The sequence below is a fragment of the Amphiprion ocellaris genome, chromosome 19, assembly GCF_022539595.1.
Source record: "Amphiprion ocellaris isolate individual 3 ecotype Okinawa chromosome 19, ASM2253959v1, whole genome shotgun sequence".
Taxonomy (NCBI): Eukaryota; Metazoa; Chordata; class Actinopteri; family Pomacentridae; genus Amphiprion; species Amphiprion ocellaris.
Window position 1 is genome coordinate 5249689 of NC_072784.1, and position 12257 is coordinate 5261945.

Consider the following 12257-nt stretch of genomic DNA (forward strand, 5'->3'; position numbering starts at 1 on the left):
GACTCATAGAGGGAGGAAGAGAGGCAGAGTGTCAACTGTTGTTTGAGACAATAAAAAAAGGCATTTTTTCCATAACTTCAATTGAAGTAGTTTTCTTATTTTGCGCAGACAAAATATTTTACATTTGAAGGACTTGTTGCATTTGAGAACGTATCCAGTGAGGCATCACAGTAAAATTAGACATGATGTGTTAATTCCATGACAGGAGATATGTGATGTTACCTAAAATTAGTTAAATAGCCCACATCTATCAATATTGGTTGATATCGGAATCAGAAATTGAGAGCTGGACAATATCGGCATATCAGTTGTTGGCAAAAATGCCAATATTGGATGTACCTAATGGATGGTATTTCTGATCATATTTTTTCATGCACTTGAGCTGATAACTGTTTACACAATTTTGCATTTGATCTACATTACCAGCTGGAGCATCAGACTGTGTGAAAGCAAACATCTTCATCCATTATTTGACTTATTTTAAATATTTATTCATTACCCTTAATAACTTTCACCATAAACCCACTAAAAATGTTCTTTGATGATTATCAAATAGTTGGGTTTTTTGTTTGTTTATTTTTTTTTTACCATGTCTGCATGTCTATACAGTGGTTTTTGGAGTCTACTTAAAAACTCATTTTGCTTTTGCATTGTTTCATATGTTCACTTACTATGTTATCAGTCTTTAAGTCTTCCAACTGAAAGGTAAATATGCTGGAGGAATTTGGTATCAGTACATACATAACTATGATACATAGAGATGAGTTTGGAGGTTTTAAATCAGTAACCATATCAATAATCGGCTCCACGAGCAACACAAAATGTAAGAATATATACACAAATTACTTGCACTTTCAGGTTGTTCATAATTTTTTGTCAAAAGATAATTCCTTGAATGTGAACATTTTCAGAATGTACTTTTTTGCACTAAAACAAAGGAAAAAGTTGAAGTTGTGGTTCTTTATAGGTTATTATGCCATGATTTTCCTGGTCTAGCCCACTTGAGATCAAATTGGGCTGAATGTGGCCCCTGAACTAAAATGAGTTTGACACCCCTGATCTAAATTTTGATGGGATAAGAGAATAAAGTAAATGCAAACTGTACATATACATTGCTTGAGTCAGTTTCATTGTCTTACAGTGTCAATACTGTACTATTTCATCCTCATCTCTCACCCCTGTATATATTGTAAATATTATTACTACTCTTCTATTATTATTTTATTTCTATTACTAAGTATATTGCTACATAAGCTGCTGTAACAATGTAAATTTCCCCTGGCGTGGGGAGAAATAAAGGACTTATCTTAATGTCAGTCATCTTCCTATGCTTATCTGACGCCTCTGGTGAATTGGCCTGCAGTTCCTACTCTGACCGGTTGGGGGCGCTGCGGCCTGAAGCGGCCATAAAAAGCTGTTCGGTCCTTTTTCCTCTGCGGCTCCACCAGGAAGCACTTCTTTGGTCCGAGAGGCCAAGATCAAAGCTGAACGAACAAGCAAGGTAAGAATCGAAAATACTCAACGGTTTCTTCATTAACCGAGCCTGTGAGGAGGAGAAAACGTTTTAGGAAAGTGTCCGGATAGTTTATTCGTGTTTTAACACCGAGAGGAGGAGGCGGCGGGCGAACGTTAGGAGGAAGAGGAGGAGGAGGAGGAGGACGAAGAGGGCAAAGTCATACGTAACGTAGATTAATGGAGAAGGCGAGCTGCCGGTTTACGAGCAGCAAACAGCGGATAAACGGGCTGAGAAAACACCGGAGATGAAGTTAGTGGGGAAAAGAAAAAACGGAGGAATGTTTACGGTGTCAGCGCTAAATAGTTGATTCAGCTGGAGTGTTTTATAACAGCAGAATAACGTGTCTGTTCAACTCCTCTCACTGAAATAAGATTTACCAAGTTAGCATTACATTAGCTTATCTTAAAAGTATTCCTGATTTTATTTCACTTTTTATATGTGTGACACTTCACCCTCATGTGAGTCAAAATTGACCTGTTTTAAAATTTGAAAATGTGAAAAAAAAAAAATTCACAGTGGAACTTCTGATGTCCACACTTTCAACATTTTTGGGAAATCTTTGAAGATTTTTTGGTGGAAAAAAGAAATGTTAAAAATATTTCCTAAGAAAATTCACAAGAAAATCTACCAAAATCCAGGGAATTTCGCTGGATTTTGGTTGATTTTTTTTTTGTGAACTTTCTTAAAGAAAATATTAGAAGTTTTACTGATATATATGTAATCACTTTAGATATTTTTAGGATTTTGTTTGGAATATTGTTACAAATTTTTTTGAAAATATTTACAAGAATTTTCTTGCCACATTTGGGGGATTTTAAAAAAAAAAACTTCTCAGGGAAACTTTTAAGGAATTATTGGAATTTTCTTCCTGAAGGTTTTGCAAATTTTCTGAAATTGGGGGAATATTTTTGCTGAATTTTGGGATTTTTTCCCGACAAGAAAGCAATATTTTTGGTGCCCATAAATGAGGACAACAGGAGGGTTAATACATACAACATATTTAGTCTTTATGTTACTGTTGATGGTATTTGCACTAAAACATAAAGTCAAATTCCTTGAAAAACTACTTGGCAATAAATCCTTTCTGATTCAGATGGCTATAAAACATCAAGGCAAAGCATTTTTTATTTGTAATATCTTATAAATAGCAATATTTTGCACATATCCCTTGCCTGTTTATATATGACAGTACTGCAATATTGCCAACATTTCCACATGTAACTATTTTCTTATCTTATTTTTGTTTTATTTATTATTATTGTTATTATTATTATTTGTTATGTTATTTCAGTTGTGTGAAGGGAACGTCATCACTCAGGGTAGCCACTGTGTTTCTGCTGTGTGACCATAAAGTTCTTGAATCTTGAATCATTTTGTACACAGAAGTCACTCAGTGTGCTTTACATAGAAACCAACAAACAAATAAAAGCCCCGAGTTAAAATATGCAGTTTAAAATCAGATAAAAATTGATTAATACAATAAAAACAACAAAAAACAACCACAAAATATGAATGCAGCAAATAGAAAAATTTGCAGTGCAGATAAAAGATCAAAATTTCAGTGATTTTCGAAGAGCTCACCCATGAGCACATGAATAAAGGAAAGTTTTTAACCTGGATTTTAAAAAAGAAAAATTTTTAACCTGGATTTGTAAATATGATCGTTTGGTGCGGACCTCAGTTCCTTTGGTAGCTTGTTCCATTTGTGTGCAGCATAATGGCTAAACGCTGCTTCACCATGCTTGGTTTGAATCTGGGCTCGACTATCTGACCTGAGTATGGAGATTTCAGGTTTATATTTCATTAACATGTCATTAAAGTATTCTGGACTTAAGCCATTCACTGACTTATAGGCAGGACTTTAAAATCTACGCTGTAAATTCTTTTTTTTTTGTAATTTTTATGGTAAAATTTAAGCAGCTGTTGTTGCCAGAACACCACCATACAATCACGGTAAAACATTTTCTTCATTTACGGTAAATAAATATCTTGATACTGTTGATTTTATGGTTAAAAAAACGTGCTTCATTCCATATTTTGTTTTAAAATTTTAACCATTTTAATAAATGTTAGTTTTACATGAAAATTTACATGAAAAGACCACATAAAATAAAGTTTGTGTGACCTGTTGTAAATATTACAGCATCAGCACAACAGTTGATGTATTTAAAATTAAATATGTGTATTTTTAGCAAACATTGCGGTTATAGCTGTCATAATTATTAAACCATATCTCCTGTTATCAGCTCTGTTGCAGTTTTTCATAGATACTTTAGTGGTTTCTATGCTTGTGGATACCTTGACCTTTAACTTATGGCAGAATCTAGTTCAACCTTGATTGTGCTTCAGTTAAATCGCTCAGAAATCTTCGAGGAAAACACTCCCACTCCTGCCTGTAGAGGACGGACGGCCGTGAATATGCTGTCCTTACATAAGCATCCTCCCCTGTTTCTGCTTTGGCTTCAACTCGTGTCAAACAGGCCTGAAATCACAATGAATTAAATTAATCATCATTTATTCTCTGTACTTTTGTGTGTTTTGCACAGATGGCTCACAGGCTGCTGGTACGTCGAATGTGGACGCTCTCTGTGAAGGATATCCGCTGCCTCTCGACATCCACCGCCGCCTCCTCTTCTTTTTCCACCTCCCTGCAGTCTGCCAAAACCCGGGTCTCCTTCCTCTCCCCCTCACGCACTCTGCCTCACACTCTTCCTCTCACCTCCCGCCGGGAAGTGTCCTTCAATGTTCAGGACAACGAGGACTTCACAGAGAGGGTCATCAACAGTGAACTGCCCGTGCTAGTCGACTTCCATGCACAGTGAGTACTTCACGAAAGGACTGACTGTATGGAGGTATTCACTAGTTCAGTTAAATCCATCCATCCATCATCTATACACCACTTAATCCTCATTTGGGTCGCAGGGGGTGGAGTCTATCCCAGCTGACTCAAGGTACGTGCCCACTAGATCCAGCAATGTCCTGCATCCCATTCATTGTCTATGTGAAATGCACCACACTGCGTGCTGGTCTGATTGCGGTGCGTTTCGAGCTTTAATCCGGTGCGTCTCCCCAGGAGTGGGTCGCAGCTCATTTGCATAAAGTAGACTCGACTTTTACTTCATGCAAATTTGATGCAGAGTGATGAGGTCCAACGCATCATGAAACTTTCGTCAAACATCTAAACTAGCCGTCAGTGAACTAAAACGAGGACAGATTCAGCTGCTGCACAGCTTATTTCTCGCCTCAAATGCTTTCAGAGATACTTTTTGTTGAAGTGTTTTCATAATAGAGAAAGTTTGCGACCGAGCCGCCATGTTGGTCCGGCTTGAAATCCAGGAGCAGACAGCTCCGGAGTCGATGCGTTTGTCCGATCAGGGACAAGCAGGATAGTTGGAGAAGAAGGTCGGCAGGAGTTGAACACCAGCTACTGGCCTCAAGTACACGTCTACTAAGCGGACAATTTTCAGATGCGGCACGTTTACAGTTGGATTATGTTCATTTTGTCGTTTCTTACTATAGAATAGCGTTACTTTTAAACCGACAACTAAATAAAGAATTTCTTTATCCAACTACTAAGAATGTGTCTTGATATTCTGCTGATTGGAAAAACTGGAAAAAAAGTCAGATCTGTCAGATCGGTCACCTGATAAAAAGGACACGTCATGACACATCACATGACGCTCTGAGGAAGACTGCAGACGTAGTTGAAACATGTCAGCAAGGTAAAACCATACTTTCCTTATTTAGTTGTCGGTTTAAAAGTAACGCTTTTCTGTGGCGAGTTTACATGCAGGAAAAACGCATCTAGTGGACACGTAGCATTAGGGTGAAGGCAGGGGACGCCCTGGACAGGTCACACTTTTACACTTTGGCATCAACAAGGCTCCAGACTCATGTATAGATATAGTTTTGTACCACAAAAATAATAATATTGAAGCTAGCCAAACAGACTTCAGTCAAAATATCCACATCAGTGCTGATAAGCAACTGTTGTTTTGAGATTGTGTGTCCTGACCTTGGAAACGACCTTGTTCTCCAGTTACCCCGGTTCCTTTAAATGACTGGAAGTGTTACCTACAGTGTACATTCCTGGTAAAAATACATTTACTTACACAACTTACCATGGGACTGTCATGTCGGGTTACACAACAGCTTCTAAAAGACAGCTGCTGGATACTGTAAATACTGTGTCCCATAGGGGACAGCTTCATACTGAAAGCTTTTAGACTATTTGACATTTGGAATGTATTTGTGATGCATTTTAACAAGGACTGCATGATGTACTGTTTCAGCATCGACTATTGCAATGTGCATTATAGTTGCATCTCAAGAAACGTGAAAGTAGAAAGGCAACTTAATGCAAACACATCACGTTACAACTTTTTTTGTTGCTCGATACACAAGGAAAATTGGCGCAGCTTTTATACTCCACAAGGAATCCACAAAAACAAGCCTGTCTGATGGATCGTAATTTAAAGATTTTAGAGTTTCTGGAAAAATAGAGTTTATTTTTCTTTAATTACAAGATGCAGGAGTTTGTTGACTTACAGACTCCATATGTGTGCAGCACAATGAGTGAGGAACAGGAGAGAAACAATGAAGGGAGATTTGGTTGTTTAAAAAGAAAAAGAAACACAAAGTCATAGCTGCAAAATTAATGGAATGCTAAACATAAAAATTTATTTTTGCCCCTAATCATGCAGCCCTAGGCAGTTGTATGAAGATATTTTAGCTACAGAAAAGATGATGTTTAACCAAAAACAGGTACTTTTTTTTGGTAGTGTCATAAAGTTTTACCACTATACGAAGCAACACAACTAATTTGTAATTAAATCAGCACCACAAAGTTCTGAATGTTGAGTGCAGTGCATTACAAAAATAAAACAATAAAAATTGGATGCCTTTGTCTGTGTTAGAATTGAAGATGTTGCTGGGTATTGAATTTTTTATTTTTATTCTTTAATGGAGTCATACTCTCACAAAATCACCCCAGTCATTTTAGAATAATTAATTCTTTCCAAATATATTTAAATCCAGTTTTTCTCCATTGTTGTGCAGCTGTTTTTGTAACCCAGTAGGTCTATTTCATACAACACATGTCCCATTCAGACGCTAATACTGTATTTGCCTAAGGAGGGATTTAGTTCGACATTTACTCTGCAGACACACCATACATACGACACACCTTCCAAAGCCCTTTTAAGTCATAGTAGGCTAATTTTCTGGCCTATTTTTGCATTCCCTTGCAATAATTGTGCATCGCCCATTATCAATAGGAGCAGTTAGTGTTGTTCCAGGCATAATGCAGTCAGGGAAACACTCTGTAGCTACTGAAGGAAGGAGAGATGGTGTGACCCTTCACATGATGCACTTATTACTCGTTTTAAAAGGCCAGGCTGCCAAAATGTACAGCTGCTGACTGTAAACACTCTGGCTGTGCTGTGCTGTGTGGTTACACCCATTAACTTTATGTGTCACATTGAGAATTGTAACAACAAAATCACAGTATTGAATACAGCCACAATCACAGTGACATTTATCTCATCATACACTACCGTTCAAAAGTTTGAGGTCACTTAGACATGTCCTTATTTTTGAAAGAAAAGCAGGTTTTGTTAATGAAGATAACATTAAATTAATCATAAGTACAGTGTAGACATAGTTAATGTGGTAAATGACTATTGTAGCTGGAAACAGCTGATTTTTAATGGAATATCTCCATAGAGGTACAGAGGAACATTTCCAGCAACCATCACTCCTGTGTTCTAATGCTACATTGTGTTAGCTAATGGTGTTGAAAGGATCATTGATGATTAGAAAACCCTTGTGCAGTTATGTTAACACATGGATAAAAGTGTGAGTTTTCATGGAACACATGGAATTGTCTGGGTGACCCCAAGGAAGGAAGATTATTGTGAGAGCATACCTAAGATTTAACACAGAATGTATTACCAGAAAAAATGCATTGGGGACATCATTCTAGAGCTACAACATTTGATTGATTTGTTCGTATATCTCAAATAATCACAGACAATTGTGTTTATGAATTAATTGGTTTGAGTAGCTGTTTATGAAAAATTTAAATTCTGATTCCAGCTTTTTAATTGGAAAATTTTCTGGTTTCTTTCCAACTTAAGACAATAAAATTAACTTCTACAAAGAAATATGATTATTATGGGCTTTGGAGAAAAGTGATCAACATTTTCTGGCATTTTAAAGACAAAATCACCGGCTGGACTAATTAGGAAAATAAGTGACAAATTAATTATCAGTGAAATTAGGAGTTGCAGCTCTACTCTATACAACTGTGCCAATATGTGTAGAAATTAAGTAGCAGTTTAAAGAACAGTATCTAACACCTCAGGTACAGTAAGATTGTCTTCTTTATGGCTCACAATGACCACATAGCCACATACAAAAATAGATTGAACCACATTTTTCCTGAAAGAGCCACAGATGCACTTGAAATAAAAACTTAGAAAATAAGAAAGCAACAGAAATGTGTGTTTTTTACGATTATAATTAGACACACATCTTTATAGCTTTTATATATTTAACAAAAATGAATAACAGTTGATTCACAGTTGTCATGAATGTTATACTGAGAGTTTTGCAATGATGTAGTCCTATTATTCCAGTTTTCACAGAGGCCTGTTGGCCTTTACTGTCCCAGTAGATCAGTGACTGGAGAGATGTCACCTTTATTTAAAAAAAAACTGCCTCTAGTCTCTCATTGCTCCTCGCCTTTTCCAAGATGCACAGACGTTTTGACTTTTCAGTGCCAGAAAAACACAGGTGAAACATTTCATTTGTGATGGCTTGTTTCCTTCAAGCTTCCCAGTAGGCCATAAAAATGAGTCAGCATGAAGTGCAGCAGTTCCCTGAAACACATTCCCCTTTCAGGAATGAGGCCATTTTCAGTGATATTAATTCTTTGCCTTTCCTCATATCACAAGCCAAAGTGTCTGCTTTGAAAAAGGTTAATTAACTGAATGAAAAGCTGGTTTAGTGCATGTAAGCTCTTTGTTACAACTTACTATCCCAGTGAGCTGAGTAAGTCACTGTTCATATTATTAATATCAGTAGGGCTTTACTGTGTTGGTGAGTTTTATTGTTTAGATTGTTCATTATCTTTTATCAAACAAAGTCCAACAAAACAACATAAAATCACAGTTATTATAAATCCTTTTATTGTTCAGGAAATATTAATGGTCAATGATGATTTGAAGTTGAAAGATTAATGGAATGTATTTGAACTGATTGGCTCCATGTTAAAATATTCAGTAGAGTTCTACAGAGTGTCCCTAAAGTCTGAAAACAGGAAATCTCATCAAATTCATCTGCTATCTTTCCATATGTCCATCCTTCACATCCACTGAGAAATACCAGTTCAACTCTTTCTTCTTTTGACAAAGCCATATTTAATCTGTGGAGGCAAAAACATTCTAGTTAATGAGATTTCCTGTGTCCAGACTTTAAGGACACCCTGTACTTACTGTATGGTCAGTGTTGCTGTCTTTTAGGAAATGAATACACTAACTCTGGTTGTGTTGTTTTTTAGGTGGTGTGGTCCCTGTAAGATCCTTGGGCCGAGGCTGGAGAAGGCCATTGCTAAACAGAAAGGCCGTGTTGCCATGGCGAAAGTCGACATAGATGATCACACAGATCTGGCCATCGAATATGGGGTGAGACCTACTTACAGAATTTCTGTGGCACTGCTGACATTTGGTTAAAGGGGTAGTTTGTTTTTTCTGAGGTGGGGTTGCTTATTTATAGTCAGTGTATTACGTACAGTAAATGGCAGCTAGCATGTCCTCAGCTTGGAAAAGTAGCGTTGACAGCTCGCAGGGAAGCTAAACTATGTACAAATGTAGAATATTGTCACTGCTTTACCCGGCAGTTAGACAGCTCTTTCCCTTGGCATTGCATTTTCTCAACTGTAAAACTGCTGTATTCTTAGTTTAAATGCACCCATGCTGTGCACTAGTGCCAAAGGAAAGGGCTGTCTGACGTACATATGTCACAATACCAGAATATTTGTTGTATGTACCAATAAAAAAATCTGCCGTTTTCAATAACAATATAGAGACCTCAATGAAAGGATTTTATTCAGCGTGAACTCTTATTTGAAAAACTTGGGATTGAGATTTTAACTAAGAAAATAGTTTTTTAAAACAAAATTGTGCTAAAAAATATAAACCAATCAACTCTTTTTATGGCAGCTTAGAATTTTTTCACGATTGTTATCTTTCATCTGGGATGGCTGAAAATTGCACAGTGTGTTGTGGCCTTAGTAAATATATGAAAATTATTAACATTATAAAAAACAGTGGCCTTCATGTATTTAAAACAAACAACACTGTGTTTTAAAACTCACTTATCCTTGTGAGGTCTTTGAGGTTTTGTCGTATTTTCTCAGACTCTGAAAAGTTTTAGATATAGTTGCTATGTGTGTGTGTTGTTCTCTCTTTGTCAACATCCTCTCTGGCTGATGTTGTGAAAAGACCATTAGGAAAACCACAGAGGATGCCAATGGCAAGCACACACACACACACACACACACACACACACACACACACACACACACACAGACACACACACACACACACACACACACAGACACACACACAGAGCTGTATGTAGCCTGCTAACGTTATCAGCAGCACCCAGCTCTCCATTATAAGTTTCAACAATGTAGCCTAAACAAGCTAACATGAGCCTTTGTGAATGTTGTGTGTGTAACATTGCTACAACAAATACAGCTGCTATAGTTCACAGACAGTAACATTTCATGGTGCGAACATTGTGACAACATGTTGTAAATACAAAGTAACGAATTGAATTGAATCCTGCGTGCAGATCTGGTTGTCTGTCTTTGAGCTGCTTAGATCAGTTTGAGGTGTTTCCGTTGCTCTTCTGTTGTTTACATTTGGTTGTCTTTGACTGGTCCCTGATCACAACCTCAATGCCACACGTGACTTTTGCATTTCCACTGCACCTGCTAATGTTGTTCAAGAAAAATCACAATCTCTAGAAGCCAACCTGTTACAGCTGCAGTACATTTCCAGAGTTTTGAAACTGACTTGGTGTCCAAGCTGTCAGAATATGAAAAATATAGTGAATATTTAAACTGATACTGAGATTTTTTTTTAGCTGGGTCTTTTATAGGTGGCTAAAATATGTTTCCTTGATTAGCTTCCATGCAGGTGCTCTTATCTCCACTGGGGATGTGCCAATTGTAATACACTGACTATAGATAAGTGCCTCTTTCAACAACACTTCAAAGACACCGCCCCGTTTATATCTCCTGAACTTGTAAAAAACTATTTGTTGTTGTGACTGATGCTTTGGTAAACCTTCCAAAAGGGACATAATTTACAGCCGTAGTGTCTGATGTTGTTGCAGCTTATTAAGTCATATTTGTTTTGCCTAATGACTCCTCACTTGGTCCGTCTCCAGGTATCTGCCGTTCCGACAGTCATCGCCATGCGAGGGGGTGACGTCGTCGACCATTTTGTGGGGATCAAAGATGATGATGAACTGGACTCATTTGTCAGCAAAGTCATTGGACAATAAACCACCTGTCTCCGTTCGTACATGCACCACCGTTCTGCTGCAGTTTTTCTATGATTCTGGCACGGCCTACAGTTCTCGGCCGCCATTTTGAGCCCGTTTGGCAACCTCCCTTAAAAATACAAACCCTTGCCACAATCCCAGCTGGCAACCTGTCAAATGCTCACACCCATCCCTAGACACACTGCTTCAGCTGTGCATTACTGCTTACGTCTCTCTTTCTCCCTCTCGTTTCTTTTGTCCAGTGATGGGTGTGTGCCTCCACGAACTGTTCTAATTCATGCTGTACTCCATTTTGCAGCAGCTCCAGTCTCTTTAATAAGTCAATCTGTTCATACTAGAACTTGCGAAGGTGGTGTGTAACTGTAAAAGTCTGTAGAATGGAGATAAATGCTTTAACTGTATAACATGAGGGATGGGAGTTTTTAGTTTTAGCGGTGGAAGAGGATTTAACTTAAAGCCTGACAATAATGAATGAGGTATCGGACAGTGTTACATGTAGTTCCTGCTTTTGTCCACAAGAGGGTGGCGTTTCTCTAACATCGCGGAGCCACACATGGTCATTTTACACCATTATGCCTAAATAATGTGAGAATGAAAAATACACGTTTCTGTGTGTGTCTGTCTTTCTGTGTGTGAGTGTGTTTCTCTGGGTTTCTGACTGTAAAGTCAAGCGGGAATTGCAAATATGAGTTTGATTTAGTTTATTACTAAGAGGAACTCTATGTACCAGAAACATGACCAAGTGAAGAAATAAAGGAATCAAAAGATGTTTGTGTTTGTCTGTGGTTGAGAAATAGACAGGATTTGGAGCTTCATTGTCCCTAATGACACTGATGCAATGTTTAAGTAATGTACCTTCCCTGCCTTAACTGTTTTGAAAGCACTCAGAGGATGTGGTTATGAGCTCCAGATTAATATCTGTGACTGTAAAGGTGCTAAATAAGATTTTTTTTTATATAAATGTAGCATCAATAAAACAGGAAACCACTCTCATGTAAAGATATAGTGGAGTAACGGTGCCTTACCTCCTCTCTGAGTGTTCTAATCTGAGTTTCTGAATGCCTATGTTTTGGCAGCCAGTCCAGCCAAGCGTGCGTCAATATAAGTGCATGTGAGTCCCTCCCTTTCAAACTTTTATAAACAGACTAACCGTGACCTCCCACAC

The 12257-nt window shown here is 37.7% G+C and overlaps 1 protein-coding gene across 1 annotated transcript; it reads left to right on the plus strand.

The window, feature by feature from the left end:
• The first annotated feature begins 1377 nt into the window (after positions 1 to 1377).
• Positions 1378 to 11860, plus strand: txn2 (thioredoxin 2). The gene is given in 5 exon segments (XM_023273591.3): positions 1378 to 1501; positions 4063 to 4334; positions 9078 to 9201; positions 10976 to 11035; positions 11037 to 11860. Coding segments are annotated over 4 exon segments (603 nt in total). The 5' UTR covers positions 1378 to 1501; the 3' UTR covers positions 11184 to 11860.
• Positions 11861 to 12257: the final 397 nt, after the last annotated feature.